This window comes from Dioscorea cayenensis, chromosome 1 (genome assembly GCF_009730915.1).
Source record: "Dioscorea cayenensis subsp. rotundata cultivar TDr96_F1 chromosome 1, TDr96_F1_v2_PseudoChromosome.rev07_lg8_w22 25.fasta, whole genome shotgun sequence".
Classification (NCBI taxonomy): domain Eukaryota; kingdom Viridiplantae; phylum Streptophyta; class Magnoliopsida; order Dioscoreales; family Dioscoreaceae; genus Dioscorea; species Dioscorea cayenensis.
Genome location: NC_052471.1, coordinates 1,821,926 through 1,839,400, shown reverse-complemented (window position 1 = coordinate 1,839,400; position 17,475 = coordinate 1,821,926). Strand labels below are relative to the sequence as shown.

General features: G+C 35.3%; 3 protein-coding genes and 2 non-coding genes across 5 annotated transcripts; 3 read left to right on the top strand and 2 right to left on the bottom strand.

Annotated features, from left to right (window-relative positions):
* The first annotated feature begins 888 nt into the window (after window positions 1-888).
* LOC120259139 (small GTPase LIP1) lies at window positions 889-4,785 on the top strand. The gene is made up of 7 exons (XM_039266685.1): window positions 889-1,329; window positions 2,424-2,515; window positions 2,593-2,734; window positions 2,955-3,256; window positions 3,414-3,467; window positions 3,552-3,688; window positions 4,299-4,785. Exons 1-7 carry the CDS (start codon window positions 1,236-1,238, stop codon window positions 4,489-4,491), a joined length of 1,014 nt encoding a protein of 337 aa, XP_039122619.1. The 5' UTR covers window positions 889-1,235; the 3' UTR covers window positions 4,492-4,785.
* A 302-nt stretch (window positions 4,786-5,087) lies between these two features.
* On the bottom strand, window positions 5,088-8,201 carry LOC120259129 (transcription factor RF2a-like). The gene is given in 5 exon segments (XM_039266674.1): window positions 5,088-5,591; window positions 6,569-6,653; window positions 6,774-6,906; window positions 6,996-7,060; window positions 7,062-8,201. Coding segments are annotated over 5 exon segments (1,617 nt in total). The 5' UTR covers window positions 8,151-8,201; the 3' UTR covers window positions 5,088-5,346.
* A 4,070-nt stretch (window positions 8,202-12,271) lies between these two features.
* LOC120262782 (pentatricopeptide repeat-containing protein At2g36980, mitochondrial-like) lies at window positions 12,272-15,643 on the bottom strand. Its single transcript, XM_039270673.1, is given in 5 exon segments — window positions 12,272-12,658; window positions 12,660-12,938; window positions 12,940-13,233; window positions 13,235-14,117; window positions 14,119-15,643. Coding segments are annotated over 5 exon segments (1,728 nt in total). The 5' UTR covers window positions 14,280-15,643; the 3' UTR covers window positions 12,272-12,547.
* LOC120268877 lies at window positions 14,734-14,826 on the top strand. Its single transcript, XR_005539061.1, has one exon. It is a non-coding gene; the product is annotated as a small nucleolar RNA R38 (small nucleolar RNA).
* On the top strand, window positions 14,987-15,073 carry LOC120268934. Its single transcript, XR_005539073.1, has one exon. It is a non-coding gene; the product is annotated as a small nucleolar RNA snoR20a (small nucleolar RNA).
* Window positions 15,644-17,475: the final 1,832 nt, after the last annotated feature.

Here is a 17,475-nt window from a genome sequence, read left to right as displayed (position 1 = left end):
TATTCTTCATCTCCTTACAAACGGAACAAACCATAAAAACCAACATTTAGTACATCATCCACGCTAAAAGTCAAAACCCTAAAAGTTTTCAAATCCTAACTGATAATCTATAAAGGAATGAAATGCTACAAAACCAAAAAGGTGGATGAAACCAGAAGTAAACTTGGGGTTTCCTTACAATACTCCGACAGCTCCTCCCCGGCTTGTCGGATCTCCTAGTTGATGGACATCATGTGCGACTATACCCTTCCTCTGCAATATGGAGAAAGACGAAAGAAAAAGAAGAACAAAGGGGAAAGATGTTGATGTTCTTCATGTGTCTTAATCCCATCTTTGGAGATCAGGTAAGCGTGATGATGTGGATTAAAAAAGCCACCTCAGTTTTTTCTGGCGGCCACGTAGACTAATTTGGGCCGGAAAGCCACGAGTGACTTCCCGGTGATATGAATTAGAATTTGAGTGACCACTTTAATATATTTTGAAGTCGGACAACCAAATTATAATAAGTCAAAGTTTGGTGACTTCCTGAAAAATTAACCTGCCTTTTTTATTTGCTTGGCCATCATCTTGGCGAAAAATAGTAATAATAAATAAAAATGAAAATGGGTATGGGTTTGAAACTAAACCTGCCACTCCATAGTGACCCTTGGTAATCATGTACCTAAAACTGCTTAACAGTGGCTTTCAAGCAGTTTTAGGGTGTTTTTCAAAGGGCTTATACGTAATTATCTCTTTTTATTTGATTCTCATTGAAAAACAAATCTTCCTATTTGTTTTTTTGGTTGGGTTCTAATTGAAAAAAAATTCAAGTTATAAACGAGGTTTAAAACTTAATTATATATATTTTAAGGGGCTTATACGCAAGTATAAATTTAATTTTAGTGGAAACTCCTTTTCAGATCTCGTCTCGTCTTCCCCTCCATTCCTTCGCTTTGCCGACGTTGGAAGCCACTCCGAGCCACGGATTTCCATTGGATTTCTCCGATTGAATCTCGTTTTTCAGCATCAAAGCTGAGGATGCATGGCGGTGATCAATCTTGATTAGTTCTCTGTTCGTTTCCTCTCGGATTCGCTGTAAAACCCTCTGATTTGGCGGAGTTTGAGGCATCTTTGATGAGCTTCTCTGGTGGCGGATTCTTGGTTTTATCCATGGATCTTGGATTGAAGCTTGTGTAGGATGGGATTCTTTCTGCTGGACGACGGACGATTTCTCTGGTCGGAGAGGTAGGAGGGGAATGATGTTTTGGAGGGAGAAGGAGAGAGACAATCGGGAGCAGAATGGAGGCCCTCCTTGTGGCCAGGTTCGGGTACTCATCGTCGGAGATTCAGGTTCACGAATTTCTCTGGTTTTCCTTTGCTTGTGTGTGTTGTTGATTGCTGCTGATTCTTCCTTTATTAGGTTTCACTGTTTTTTTATTGAATATGGTTGGTGAATTGCTCTTGTGAAAATTCGATATCCATGCTAGTATGGTTGTTGAACTAATACTGATTCATGGTGGTATTTAGGATTGTTGATTTTCGTGGTTTCTTGGTGTGATGATTAGTGTTTTTTCCCCCTTAGGTTTTCGTCTATATTTCCTTTGTGCATACACACTTTTGGAAATTACAAAGGAAATTAAAGGAAAGTTACTGTCTTGTATTTGATCGAGTAAAGGAAATAAGATGAATAGGCAAATGGAGGAAAATGAAGTCATATAGTGTTTATTTTTTTTATTTTTATTTTTTTGCCTTTATCCAATCGTACAAGGAAAATTATGGATGCATGGCTGATGAGCAAGGATTTGATTGTGAAGGTGGCATGTCAAGTGTGGATGACAATCTTAAATAAAAGAACTTGAGAATTTAGTTGGAGACCTTATTGCAAGGAGTTAGTTGCCACTACCGCTGCATTCTGTAAACATTTTAAAGGAACCAAATTTGTCTGCCAGGGGTTAGAAGTCTCTGCACAAGGTCAAATGTAAATAAAAGAAAAGGCATCAATTGCTGAAGGATCCGTTTCGATCATGTATCAGAACTATTCTATATAAAATAGTTCAATGGTTTTCTTGAAGTCTAGTGCACACATACTCTCTTTTATATTTGAAGACTGCTTGGTTATTCTGTGGGTTAATCTTTTCTATTGAACTGCCTTAGTGACTTGTGTTTCTCATTTTCTAATATTTAGCTAAATCCATGGTTTTTGTTACCTTTTTCGCATGGCTAGTTGTAAAACTAGATTGTGTGTACTAAGTTGAATGGCATGATTAATTTTTATGTTGTCTAACTCTGGAATGAAAGAGACTCATCTACCTCTCTGTTTCTTCCATACATGAATGGCAACATTGTAAAGCTTTTCTAGACTAAAGATAAACATGCTTTTGTTTATGGCTTTATATTTTGCATGTTGAGTATTTTGTGTAAGCTTCTTTCTTCCATCTGCACAGGTGTAGGTAAAACTTCTTTGGTGCATCTAATTGTCAATGGTTCTTCCATTTCTCGCCCACCACAAACAATTGGTTGTGCAGTTGGTGTGAAGGTGATGTATGACACTTTGTCCTGAAAGGTGCTCTGTCAATATGCATGGTTCTTATAATGTATGAACCTTTTTTCCAGCACATAACTTATGGAAGTCCTGGGAGCTCTTCAAATAGTATAAAAGGTGATGCAGAAAGGGATTTCTTTGTTGAGCTTTGGGATGTCTCAGGACATGAACGTTACAAGGATTGCCGGTCTCTTTTCTATGCACAAATCAATGGTAAGAAGTGGGGTCTATATTATGACCATTGGACCTTTGCAAGTCTTCCCTATTGTGAGATTTTCAAATGCTCAGAGAATTTGTTGTTTTGTTAGCATGCTCTAGGTTGTTCAGCATAGAATAGTAATCTTTACATTATTATTATGGCAAAGCTAATAGTTCATGATATACCTGTTTACTAATAATATATAAGCTGGAGTTATTATTCACCATTGTGTAGGTGTTATATTCGTACATGATCTCTCCCAGAGGAGGACCAAGTCAAGTTTACAGAAGTGGGCATCGGAGATTGCCGCAACAGGGTCATTTTCAGCTCCTCTTGGATCTGGTGGACCTGGAGGCCTTCCTGTTCCTTACCTGGTCATTGCAAACAAAGCTGATATTGCAGCTGAAAATAGCAGGAGTAGCAGTGGCAATCTTGTGGATGTTGCACGTCAATGGGTTGAGAAACAAGGTTTACTGCCATCCAGCGAGGAACTTCCTCTCAGAGAGAGTTTTCCGGGAAGTACTGGTCTACTCACAGTAAGTACAAATTGCTACTTTGAATTGCATTGTCAATCAGTACCAATTGCCCAATATATTTTTATTGTAGGTACTACTGGATGTGTGAGAATCTGGAAATACTGAGTGTCAATGTTTCCAAATTTTTATGATCTAGGTCTTTCAATTTCTATTGCAGGCTGCGAAAGAAGCAAGATATGACAAGGAGGCAGTCATCAAATTCTTTCGCATGGTTTGCATCGTCTTGTGATTTTTAATTTTCTTATAAAATTTCTGTGGCCAAAAATATCTATGGTGACAACCTGTTATCTTGTAGTTGATCAGGAGAAGGTACTTCTCTGATGAGTTGCCTGCACCAAATCCATGGTCTATTTCTCCAATTCAAAATTCCATCAATCAATCTGACGAGATTGTACTTGAAGGCGATCCATTTTACAATCATAATTCAGTGAGGTATACTCTCTATATCTTTAAAAAAAAACCTGCTCTAACTATCTTCTGCTTTCACCCTTCAGCTCCATAGCTTTTACTTGTATGTGATAGATTCTAGCTGCCATCTTGTTTGTGATGACAGTTCTCATTTTTGGATTTTTTTTTTTTACATGATGTTTTTTGCATTGTCTATGATGTTAATTTAGAATAAAATGTTCGAAGCATTTCTCCACCTTTGATCTAGAGTGTATATGAGTGTATATCTTGTGATTTGCCTTCTTATGAAGAGCCAATAATGACGTGATTACCATGTGAGGGTATAGTGCCCACTGAAATGAACGAGTTAACCCTAATTTGCATAGCATGGTTTCTTGCGCATGTTACCCTGATCATTGTATTCATATGGTTATATTTGTATAATCATGATGTCCTTCGGATTTTATGTTAAGAACTCCACCATTGTTGCAAGGTTTTTATTTATTTATTTTTTCCATGTGTGGTGTTGTGAATAACCAAGCTTGTTTAGGAGAAGTGGTCAATCTTCCGCTTTCCTTTTTCTTGTTCAATGTTTATTAGAAAGTTATAAGTTCAGCAGCCATCTCAACTTTGTCATGGTTTGATCTTCTGGCAGTTTAAGTAGCGAAACATATAAATACAATGTGCACCCGCCACTTCCCGCACAGTGTAACCTTGCTCCACCTCCAACACTCTATCCACAGCAGCCAATGTCTGCATCTGAGAATTACAGGTACCCTAGATACTCGGCAACTGGATTGCCGGAGGTTTCAAGCAACAAGTCGAATCGAGCAGATATTAATGTGTGATCATCCGAGCGGCTTTTGTTTTGCTGCAGTCTGTCTTTGGAAGAGTGGGCAGTTCTAGCAGTTTTCATCATCTTGTTTAGCGCCACAATGATCTCTCATTGCTTTGGTTGTGATGCTCCACTTGTCAATTTCTTCTTGTTTTCTATATTCTTTTTGCACGGTTCTTGGTTTGCGTCATATTTAGTAATGGTTGAAATCTTGCACAATTCTTTGACAATACTATAACTTGCCAGATACTTTGTACGATACAACTTGAATTATAAATCAATGTTCGCTGACATGATTCAATCTTTTGTGAAGTGCCTTTTTCAAGAAAGTTAAAAAAAGACTGATGTAATTCTTTTTTATCCTCAGTGAAGGAATGATCCTTTGGAAGTGTAAATTGCGTTCCATATCAAGTTAATATAATGTTTCCTGTTTTGCATTATCAGTTAATGATTTGTAGCACTTTAACTTAATTTGAGCAGACAATTTGACAGAAAATAATTAGAAAAGGAAGAGTATAAATTCACATTTTACTTATTTTGATTTTATTCCAAATTTCCAGAAGCAAGCTTGCTAGAAAATAGTATTTCTAGTATGGTTAAGAATATTCAACTTAAACCGGTTCTTTTACAACATATTGAACATATTAGTTACAAAACAACAACGCCAACAACAACAACAACAACAACAAATGATATAGTTTAAAAGAATAAAGACACTGCCTTAGCTGATATTTTTTTCTTTTCAAAGCTTAATATGATAATTAGGCTTTACTTAATAAAATACCCAAATAGAACTCAAACAAAACCGAAATCCAAACTATCTGTCAATTTTTTGAACAATGACTTCAGCTTGTAAACACTCATATTCTCATTTGATTGATTCATTCTTTGAGCTAGAATCATCTTCTTCCTGCTTCTGCTGTTGATGATAGAGCGGGGATGGTGTGGATTGTTGTTGCTGCTGGTGAGGTGATTTCTGCAGTTGAGGTAGCTGAAACAACTGAGAGTTAATATGCATTTGCTGATTCAAGTTGTTTGGATGATGAGGATCACCAAGCTCCGCCGTAACTATTTTCAGGCGCTGTACCTCTGCAGTCAATGCTTCATTGAGTGCTGCATAGTATTTGTGTCGCCATTAGTTCCACAATAAAACTGGTAAAACTAACAAACAAATAATATGAAGCATTCATATGGTGAGAAGCAACAAAATCTAATGGGACAAAAGAGATTAGTAGTTTATTTCAAAAGCATGTGTAAATAATAATTCACCGTCACCGTCTTCTATAGAAGTGATACTTTGAGAACTTAAAAGGCAGAGTGCTAAACAGCTGCATTGCTGATCTTAAATGAGAATGTATTGTTTCAGTAACCATCCATATTCCAAAAGTAAAGACTGCTCGACCAGTCACAGAAGTGTACATTCTTTTCTAGGCCAGTGAACTTAGTCTCTACCTTTCAATTTCTTGACTATACAAGATAAAAATTACAGATACTTCAACTCTCATAGACACGTACAGGCCCCTCAACCAAATTTAGAAAACTTGAAAGACTAGACCACCTTGAAGCAAGAATCAAGTTGCAATCATGCTATGTGAGTCTGTGACATATAAACTAGATGCGGAAGTGGTACCCATGTGCCTTGGTTCAACATTCAGGGGAGAAGGTTTCTTTCAACAGTTCTTAAGTGGATAGAGTAAGGGAATAAGAGATTGAATTTCCTAGTCCAGCTGTCTTGAAGTAGACGAGAGGGGTCTCATTTGAAACAAAGACAAACATGCATTTACCTCTCTCCCACCCATTATAGATATAGGGTACATGGAAATGACCAAACAACTGAACCATTTAATGTTTGATATAGAAGATCTGGGGATAGTTGGCAACTCTCTAAAGTTCATTACGAATGAATATCATCTTAAAGAGCAATAGAGAAGTGAATACTGTATACTATAATACATAGACATTATAAAGAAAAGATGTGTTCTTTGCAATTCTAGATCATTATTAACCTCCAACATTGTGGAACATGATGAATTCAAACTAATTGTGCAAGTGATCATTATATTTATAATGAAAAAGATGTAGAAAGTTACCGTCTCTTAGTTGAGCCTGTTGCTCCATTGCCTGAAGGCGAAACTTCAACTCATTGTTCTGACTATTAAGCCCAGCTGAGTCCCTCTGCAATGAGCATAAAAGTTTTGAACATCAAAGAGAATCAATTCATGAAAGAGCAAATCAAGCAAGACATTTGCCAATTTATCAGTCATTGCCATTCATTAGCAAACCTAAATGATCAACCTGTAACATAGTCAGCTGCGCTGACAATGTGGTGGCTTCTGTCTGCAATGTCTGGACTTTATGCTCCAATTCTGAGATATACCGCATCTTCCGCTCCTTTGATCGAGCAGCCGACTGCCGGTTGGCCAATATCCTGACATTAAACACCAAACATGTCAATCATTGAATGACCAGAAACTTCGATCCAATCCCAAATTATGAATCAAAGCACTAAAAGATCACCTCTTTGCACGTTTTGGATCTGCCATTGCAATCTCCTGCAATTTCTCATTAGCCATAATCTTCTTTCAATTCAGCCCCACTAAACTCCCCATTTCCAAACTCCAAGCTAAACTCATTCATAGTCCCATCCATTGAATTGCTATGAGAGTGTTGCCTTGGCCTCATTCCAGGAGAAGGTGGCAACTTTGGAGACTCATCCTCAAAATTCAACTTTCCCATGAAACTATCCATAGAGACACTCCTACAATGGCGTGAACTCACACTAATGGGTGCTGGATCCCCAGCTGCAGCCCTCTTCAATCCTTCCTTCTTCTCCATTGATGAGCAAGGCATCAACTTGGGTTGAATGCTGGAACTAGTTCCACTGCTGCTCTCTGCTTCATTCTCACTACTATCAGCTCCATTAGTCCTCGTCACACTAGCCCTGCTATCCAAATCCTCACGCCGTTCCTCAGTCCCAGATGAGTTCAGAGTGTCCAGAGTATCAAGATTCATGAACGCATTGAAGAGATCATCCCCGGGTTCTCCTTCCGACTTTCGATCTCCAATCCCTTCAGCGCTGCTCTCGCCATCACGCTCCCACTCCCACTCCTGCTTCACCAACTGGTTCGGCGCAGCGGATCGTTGTGGTATCGGAGGAATAGCGGCATTTGACAGAGGGAACGCGAAGGGGATGTCACTCTGCGACCGCCGATGAGCCTTGCGCGGAGGCATCGCCCCTGGTGGCACCGGCGGAATCGTTGGTGCGTGTGATGAGCTCTCTCTCTCCTCCATCACCACATCTCCGGCGCTAGGGTTTGGTGGAGGTGTGAAAAAAGGCAAGGAATCGAGAGAGAAGAAAGCCGGCTGCGAGAGAGACCTCGAATGGCAAGCGCCGGGGTTGAAGAATTGAGATCCAGGCGGAGAACGTGCGGTGGAGAAGGGCGACAACGGCGGAATGCCAGGCCGTTTGCCGGAATCCGGGCTGAAGGTCGGCGAGAAGCCTCGGAACGGGCCGCGAGGTTGCGTTCCAGCAGCAGCATCAACAGCATTGAGCGACGATGGGTCGAACAAAGGCGGCGGCTTTCCAGACGCCGACGCCGGCACCGGCGCCGGCGATGGCCGGAGGCGGCGCATGGATTCGTTGGTCCAGTCTTGGGTCTTCTCCATCATCATCAGAGAGAGAAAACTCGGAGTGTGAGACTGGAAAGAAGAAAAGCCGCGTGAAGTTTAGGTTGGAGTTTCATTTCATGTGAATTTCTCTTGAGTTTCATTTGCATTTCATTATGGTTTGATTTGACTTCTTGTCTGAATTTCAATTTCATTCCGACTCGTTTTACGGTTTTACCATCCCAAAATAAATAATTAAAAACTTTAAATAATACTATATATATATTTATTTATTTATTTATTAAGATTGGAAAATTTTTGGTGAGGGATATGTGAAATAATAATAAAATAAATGGTAAGAAATATAAAAAAATAATTTAATTAATTAATTAATTAAATTATATTTGTGAAAATGGAAAAGGAATGGATTTGAGGGAGAAGTGAAGAAAAGACGGTGAAGAAACGGAGTGAGTGAATGAAACGGCGATGGCGCCTCGATTGGCGGAGGGGAGATAACGATGTAATGACGGCATCTTGAGTTTGACTCGTGGCCCTACGATGGAACGCCCACGTTCCCTTTGCCACGTGGTAGAACGAGAAAAGAAACCTCCTTCTATTGATTTCACAAGATGATAAAAGCTTTAATTTTATTTATTATTTATTTATTCTCTTAATATATTTATGTATTATATATATATAAAAGATAATATAGATATATATTTCAATTAAAAGTTTGCATTTGGTTCACTGCAATGCATTGTAAGTAGTCATGAATGTAGCGATTTTACATGTAAAAAGTTTATTTGGTTTCTTTATGAAATCGGGTTTATACGTATAAGCAGTTTTGCTGATTTTATGTGTCATTTTCTTTAACTTACTAAACAAAAATTTCATTTGTAAGTTGAAATGCAAATGAAAATATTTTGGACTAAAATCACCATTCTTCACTCTCCAAATTATGCATTAAAAGAAAATGAAAACTTACATGTAATCAATTGTTAATATAATTAAACTTATACTTATTTATATTCTATTAAATTTATTTATTTTTATTTAAAATAAACCAATTTGTATTTAATTTTAATTAAAACAATATTTTTATATAAAATTAAAGAATTTTATATATTTTTAATTTAATAAAACTATTATTAAGTTAATTAATTAATTAATTTACATTAGTGTTAAGAGTAGATGGGGAGAATTAAATTAATTATTTAGAATTAGTGTTTCATTATTTATGTTTCTTATTATTATTTGGCTTAGTTATTTGAGTTTCTGATTATTATTTTTAAATGTAATAAATACCTTATTAAATCATTTAATTAATTTAAAAATTAAATTAAATTAATTATTTTAATTTAAATTATTTTTTTTAAATGCATTAAATAATGAATAATAATACAGTATATTGGGGTAATCTCACCCTCTCTACTGTACAGTGACCATATCTTCTAACTACATCAAACCAAACAAATTAAAAGTAATGCAGCATTTAAAATTACAAATGAAACCGAAACAAATGAGTGATGTAAATAGAAATGCAGCATTTTCACTTACAGACAACCAAACAACCCCTTAGTGTTTTTTTATGGACGTATAATCATAGCTGTTAGATCATCATCCGATAGGTATTTGTTTATATAGATATCATATATCTTTTATTATTTATTAATATTATTCATTCCTTAATTTCAAATTTAAAGATATTCTTAAATTACTCATCCTCATATATATATATATATATATATATATATATATATATATATATATATATATATATATATACCAAAAATGAGGATGGCATTGGATGTTGAGCTAACAGAAGTGTGGATGTCTAGAAATCAGTAAAAACAATGTGGTATCATTTAAAAAAATAATATATCAAATAATTAAATAAATTTTGAATTAAATAAAAAATACTCCTATTAAATAAAACAAGTCTCATTTTATATATATTTTTTAAAAAATCTTATGATATCCTAATTAAAACTTATATAATACTAAACTTTTCCCGAAAGAGACTGTTTTGTTTAAAAAACAGTTAAAAAATATTATTTATATTAACTTTTATATTTAAGTTTTACATAAATATTAAAAAAATTTTATTAAAATTTATAAAATTAAAATAAAAAAATAATATGACAATTTTATTTTTTTATTAAAATTATTTACTCTCATTGATATATATATATATATTATTCAGAAAAAAAGATAAATTTTTTAAAAAAATATATATCAATTTTCATTCCAAAAAATATTGAAAAACAAAAAAATCTATACTAAATATACAAATGAAAATAGTATATTAAAATCAAACTCGAACCCCATTTTCGATCTACTGAAATTTTCTACTAGTGGTTTTGCAGCCTTTACGACCCCATCACGTCACGCTTTGTCGGGAGTAGTTCAGAATCTGTCACGTGCGCTTCGGGTCTTTATGTTTCTACTCGAGTCTCTCCTCGAGCATCGTGAGTTTTATATTTCGATGATTCTGGTCTTCTGAGCGCCTTTTTGTTATCGTGTTGATTTTTTTCTTTCGTTATGTTATGTTTTTATTGTTGTGTTTTTTTTCAATTTCCTATTTTCTTAATGAATTCGTAGTTTATTTATTAAAAAAAAAATCAAACTCGGATTAAATAATTCACGGTTGAAATATCTAGGGGTTTTTTTATGAGAGATCAGACTACCTTAACCTTCAAATCCGGTTCAACCAGTTTTGGATCGGGCGGGTCCATCCAATTCTTAATGCATAGATATGTAAATGCGTTATTTAATTGATTTAGATTTTTTTTTTAAATAAATTGATTTAGATATTATTGGCAACATAGATGGGAATTTCTTAGAAAAGAAACATAATTGCAGATATATGGATCTTGGAAGATGTAGACATAAACACTAATAAATTTTGGAATTTTCTTACTCAGAAATAATATAGTCAATCAAAAGCACATGTTTGAAGCATGGTTGTTCAGAGATTTTTATTGAATACGAGACAAAACTTTGAGTCTAGAGGTTTGGATAAGGTTTTGTCTTTAAACTATTGGTATTAATTTAATGAACATCATGGAAAAACAAGGCATAATCCAAAGTTTGTAGCAATGATATATCATGCCTATAGTTTTCATATGACCCACTGAATTTGACTCATTTGCAATAACTCAGATGATGATAGAGTCTAAAAAATATTACTTATATTAACCTTAAACCATTCACTTATATTATTATTATTACAAATTAAAAAAAATAAAAAAAATAAAAAATACATTAGAAAAAAAATACAGAATAATACAAACACAACAACAAGAACACAATATGATATAATAACAAGAACACTAACAACAAAATAAAAAAACAACTGAGAAGAACAAAAATCGAAAATAAAATTTCTACCAGAAATGAAAAACCACATACCAGCAACATGTATTTCAGCTTTTTCATAACTTCAGCTTTTGCCTAAAAGCCAATACAAACATAATTTTTAAAACCCAAAAATACTTAATTTATAAAAAAAATATTTTTGGGCTTTAAAAACACCAACCCAAACATGCCCACTAAGTTATTTGGTTATTTGTGAAGATAAATCTTATTTAAAATTTTCTTTCAATAGTCATGTTTGCAAGATGAAGATGAGGGTTAATCCGAATAACCAACTATATTTTTTTGCTTTCCTGAACAGCAAGAAAGAAAGAGGTTGTTGCCCAAATAAAAATATAGATACCATATATGATTATTATTTTTTTACTCAGATAAGCCACTATTACATATATTATCTTCTCTAAAAATGATTTTATGAGAATGACTGACACGAAGAATTTGATGTTCAAATTTTTCATAAATCTAATAAAATTAAATTAAAATAACTTCTTAAACCCATATTATATATAAGCACAAACAAATAATTGGATTAAACCTTATCATCAACGTTGTGAGTCAAAAATAAAATAAAATAAAAAAAAATACCAACTCCCTGCTAAGTTCAACACAGTTATTCAATCTAAATTTTTAAAAACTTGAGTCAAGTTCAATTTAACTCAAAACTTTTAAAATAATATATTTATTATGTAAAACTCAATTAATTTTCAACTTAAAATATTATTTATTTATTATTTTTTAAACACAATAAAAAAATATATTATATAATATTAAAATAAAACAACTAAAATTACTAAATCATTCCACATCTGATCTCATGCGTAAAGTTCTTATATATTATCAATAAAACATATTCAAACATCAGCTCTTTATAAAATGAGAACATAGACAGCTGATATCATGTGTAAAAGTGCTTATATTCTATCGATAAAACATATTCAAACATCAGCTCCTACAAAATGAGAGCATAGTATACTGAGATAATAACTCTGTGTCTATACGTGACCCTCACACCTAGTTTGTCTTTATAAAATAAATAATATATAAATAAATAAATAATATAAATAAATAAATATATAAATATAACAATGTTATAATAAAGGGGGAGTTTTCATCTCCGCGTCCAACCACCCAATCATCTCAAGCACACCACCTGTTCGACAAATTGCCTGAACCCCAGCAACAAACACAAACACCATCCCCATTCACTTCAATCCAACTACACCCGGGCTCCTTCTTCACCCCGCGCTCCGCCATTACTCTCCTCACCTCCTCCGCCTCCTTCCACCGCCCACTCTCACAGTACCAGTTCGACAACATCACGTATCCTTCCTCCTTCTCTTCCTCCATCTCCTCCACACCAACCTCCCACCCAGCTCGCCGGATCATGTCCTTCAAGCAATCCTTATGCTCCTCCTCCGGCGCTACTCCGTGCACCGTCTCCATCCTCTCAAACAACGCTTTCCCCTTCTCTACAAGTCCCTGCATGGCTGCACGCCATTAGAAGCCCAATGAATGTGAGTTTATCTACTGTTATTCCTCTCTTGAGCATTTCATCGAACAACTTCAGTGCTTGAGTCGCCATGCCGTGCAGTGCGTGGCCGAAGAGCATAGCGTTCCAGGAAACTATGTCTCTGTTGGGGATTTCGTCGAACACCTGCTGTGCGCTCTTGATGTCGCCGCACTTGGCGTACATGTTCACTAAGCCATTGCCAACGTAGACGTAGGTCGAGAAGCCGGAGAGGAGTGCGAGTGCGTGGATCAGTCGTCCCGGTTTCTAAGACTGCGAAGATGGCGCACGCGTGGAGAACAGCGCCGAGCGCGTAGTCGTCCGGCCGGAGATGAGCTCTGGTCATGGCGCGGAAGAAGATAAGGGCTTGGTCTCCATATCCGTTCCTCGCGAGACCTCCTATCATCGTCGTCCATGAAACGATGTTCTTCTCCGGCGAGCTTTGGAAGAGTGAGATCGAGCCTTCAACGTCGCCTGCTCTCATGCTCGCATCGATGATGGCGTTCCATGAGACTGTGTTGCGAGTGCTCATCGAGACGAATACTTTGGCAGCGTCACCGACATCGCCGGACCTCGCGTAGAAGCTGAGCGTGGAGTTATTGACTTCGATAAAGGCATTCCATCCACTTCGAATCACGACGCCATGGATCATTCGTCCAAAGATGGGATCTTGGAGCTCGGAGCAGGCATTGAGAAGGCTCGCAAACGTCGTGCAGTCCCCGTCCAACCCCGAGCTTCGCATCCTCTTGAACAACGCCATGGATACCTCCACTCCGCCATTACGAGCATGCCCCATGATCATGATATTCCAAGCAACAGCATTCTTCACAGGCATTTCATCAAAAACTCGACGCGCATCCTCTAATCTCTCCGAATTCACTACGCTAAAGAGCAGAGAACACCAAGAGACCTCATTCTTCTCCTCCATTTCATCAAACACTCTCCAAGCATCGCAAGCACAGGAGCACTTCCCATACATGTCGACGAGAGAGTTGCTCACTGGAATCGACGCACAAAACCCAGACCGAACGACGAGCGCATGGAGCGCCATTCCAGACCGGACGTCAGTCACGTCAGTGACTCCGGCGACAAGCGCGGTGATAGAGAAAGCATCCGGCTTCGCGCCGGACACTCTCATGGAGGAGAAGAGAGAGCGCGGCATGGGACTCCCCTGCGCGCGAGTACGCCGCGAGCATCGCGTTCCACGCGACCTCATCTCGTTCACGCATTTCATCGAACACCTTCCGCGCGGCCAATATAGCACCAGACCGAGCAATCGACACAAGCCTCGAGGTGGCGGATATCAGGCCCATAAAGCCCGTTTGCCTTCTTATCGGACTCTTTATTAACGAACCCGAATCCGTTCCTTCCTCACTATCGGATTATCGGGTCCACTTCTCCTTATCGGGTTACCGGGTTGTCTACGTGGAGTGAAATGAGAACCGTTGGATTGAAACCCTAATCATTCTCATTGTCTATAAATTTCAGGGAGAGCTCGTTGTCGGCGGAGCGGAAGAGAACACCATCGCCGTGGTGGGATGTGAAGGTATGTGTTCAAATTTGGATGGGTTTTTGATCTGATTTTGAGGTTTTGGGGATCTAAATGAAGAACTTTTTTGATTGTGAATGCATCTCTTTTGATGCGGTGACACAAATAATCTTTTTAGATGAATAGGAAGATCAGATAGTTTCCCCTTTTTCAATCTTTTTCATCGATTTTTTTTTTAAAATCTTTTTTTGATCTTTTTTATTGAGTTTTAAGAACAGAAATGTGGGTGATGAGAAATCTCAATAGAAAACAGTTATCCCTGTCTGAGAATTCATCATATTGGGGCTGAAAACCTTCAATCTGACACATTTCTGCTCTTTTGATTGTTTTTTTATTTCTGTGTTTGATTTGCCTTTGATGACAAAAAAGTTCATGACTAAAGTAAAGGTTAACCTTGTGGTTAATGTTGAAAACTTTGCTCTTTTGATTGTTTTTATTTTTTTTTTTTATTTTTTTTTTAGGGTTTGATTTGCCTTTGATGACAATGTTCATAGCTGAAGTAAAAGGTTAACCTTGTGGTTAATGTTGAAAACTTCATGAACTAGGACGGTCTGAGGCTATAAAAATGGTCTTTTTATCTTAGTTTAAAAAAACGATAGATTTGTAGATGGAGTTCTAAAATGCAATATTGTACATTTTGTTGATGAGAAGCAAACATTTTCTAAAAGTGATCACTCTTAACACAATTTGATTTGGCCACATTTTCTAAAAGCTTTTTGAGGACGTCCTATAGACACCATCACCAGCATCTTTCATCCATGGATACTGATCAGTCATCAGTGAGGAGGAAGAGTCTACCAAAAAAGTTTGCAAGTGAGATGACTGTAATCGATCTCCAAAAAAGTTTGATCGCCAACCAGACATCCATAATGGCCAACCAAATTACTATCATGGCTCAGGATTCGAGTATCAGACGTCTCCTGGAGAGCCGCACTTCATCAAAAACATTTTCCAATAGCACTAGCAGCATCATCGGTAGACGATCTTGATGGCTGAGGTGTCACTATTCATTTATCAGTTTTTGGGGTCATTTTGGTTATTTTATTTCCCTTTCTCAGGAGTATCTTTATTTTGGTTGTGTTAGCTCCTTGTAAAAAAAAAAAGTTGTTTATGTATATAAAAAGTAATCATGTCTATAAATATTCATTTTTAACTCTTCATACGAGAGTTTTGATGTAAATATCGTTATTTTATTTTATGATTTTTGTTCTTTTTATTTTTTTTTTTTAATGTAAAATTTGTTATTTTTAGTCTTTGTATTTATATATTTACATTTTTATGTTTTAGTTGTAAAATTTATTATTTTGGTTTTCGTATTTATATTTTTATTTGGGACAGATTTATCAATTATATGAATAAAAAAACAGAAAATATAAAAATCTGAGGATCTAAAAAATGAATTTTATATTAGAAGGATTAGAAGGACGAAAAACGTAAAATAGAAAGACTATGTTGATATTTTCAGTTAAAGTTTTTTAAGTTTTTTTACTTATTTATTTTAAAAATTTATCTAATATTAAATAGTTATTTTTAAATTTATTTGTACAATTTTTAATAAATAATAAATAATTAATTATTTAAATAATATATCCTATCTAGCTGGTGTATATTTGATCAAGGTTGCACATATGGCAATGGGAGTTCATTACACAGCTAACCCACCATCATCATCGGGTCCACACTATTAATGCTCGCGTCTTGGACTCCATCGCATGCGGGGTTTTTCACATATACTTGTTCTTTTTTATCTCTTATTTTTTAATATTTAAAATTATTTATTATTTTTTAAAATTATTTTTTAATACATTATTTAATTTTTGGTTTGAATTAAATAGTGACAAAAATATGAGGATATAAATTAAGGATAATTTAAAAAAAATAACTAATTTCTAATAAGATGACAGATAAAAAAGAAAGAAAGTATTACTTTAGTTGCACAACTCATTTATGTTAATACTTTGTTTCTATATTTATCATGCATGCATGCGTGCTTTGAGAATAATGTACATTTTTAAATTTGGGGAAGAGTTTAGTTGCACATGTTCTGCTTATGCTTATGCCTGCACATTAGCATACACATTACTTTTTAGTTATCAATTTTACCTAATTTAAATCTGTTAAATTTTTATACAAAAAATTTCAGTTACTTTCCAAAACTATACGTATTTAAAACTCTATTAAAACTATCCTTGTTTCATATATATGTTTTTCATTAAATAATTTATTTGTTGAGAATACAAATCACATTTTAAAATAATATTGGAGATGTACTTTTACAATTATAAAATTGAAAAATATTTATTAAAAGGTCAAATTGTGAAAAAAAAATTAATGTAACAAAACATTTCTAATGTGATAAATAAAAATATATAAAAAAGCTTTAAAATGTCACAACTAAAAAAAGAACGAAGTGAGTATAATTTAAAAAGACTTTGAATATTAGGGACTTCATTACTTTCTAGTTATTTTGTAGTAGAGTACTATAGCTTGTCATGAGAAACAGGCATAATAACCAATTCAAGAACTCACTCACAGCCTGAGTAAATAAGAATACAAAAAAATTCAATAGATCCATCCTCTCTCTCTCACAAACCCTAAAACAAATATTTATAAAACTTTAGACTAAAGACCAAATAGTAAATAATGCCAATTATAGCTAATATATACATAAGATATTAAATAAAAACTCTTTGAAAATTTAAATTAAAAATCTTAAAATGACAAGGAGTTTTCTTTCATCTTGTTGTGTCAACACCCGTTAGGACATTTTATAAGTTTTTTTTTTCTCCAACTTCGGGGAGAGCTTTTGGGGAGGAAAAAGAGGGATTTGTGACTTAAGCTTGGGAGGAGGTTCATCATGTCAAAAAGAGATTTCAGTATCATTCTCCATTGCCCACATTATCGTCCACATCATTGATGAGCTTGAGCAAGCGTCATTTGGAAATGATGAATTCTCACTA

Bases quoted from the DNA above. Each gene is read 5' to 3' on its own strand.
- LOC120259139 (XM_039266685.1), top strand. From the start codon at position 1,236: ATGATGTTTTGGAGGGAGAAGGAGAGAGACAATCGGGAGCAGAATGGA. The intron at 1,330-2,423 runs GTTCACGAATTT...CCATCTGCACAG, and splicing joins ACTCATCGTCGGAGATTCAG to GTGTAGGTAAAACTTCTTTG. The intron at 2,735-2,954 runs GTAAGAAGTGGG...ACCATTGTGTAG, and splicing joins TTTCTATGCACAAATCAATG to GTGTTATATTCGTACATGAT.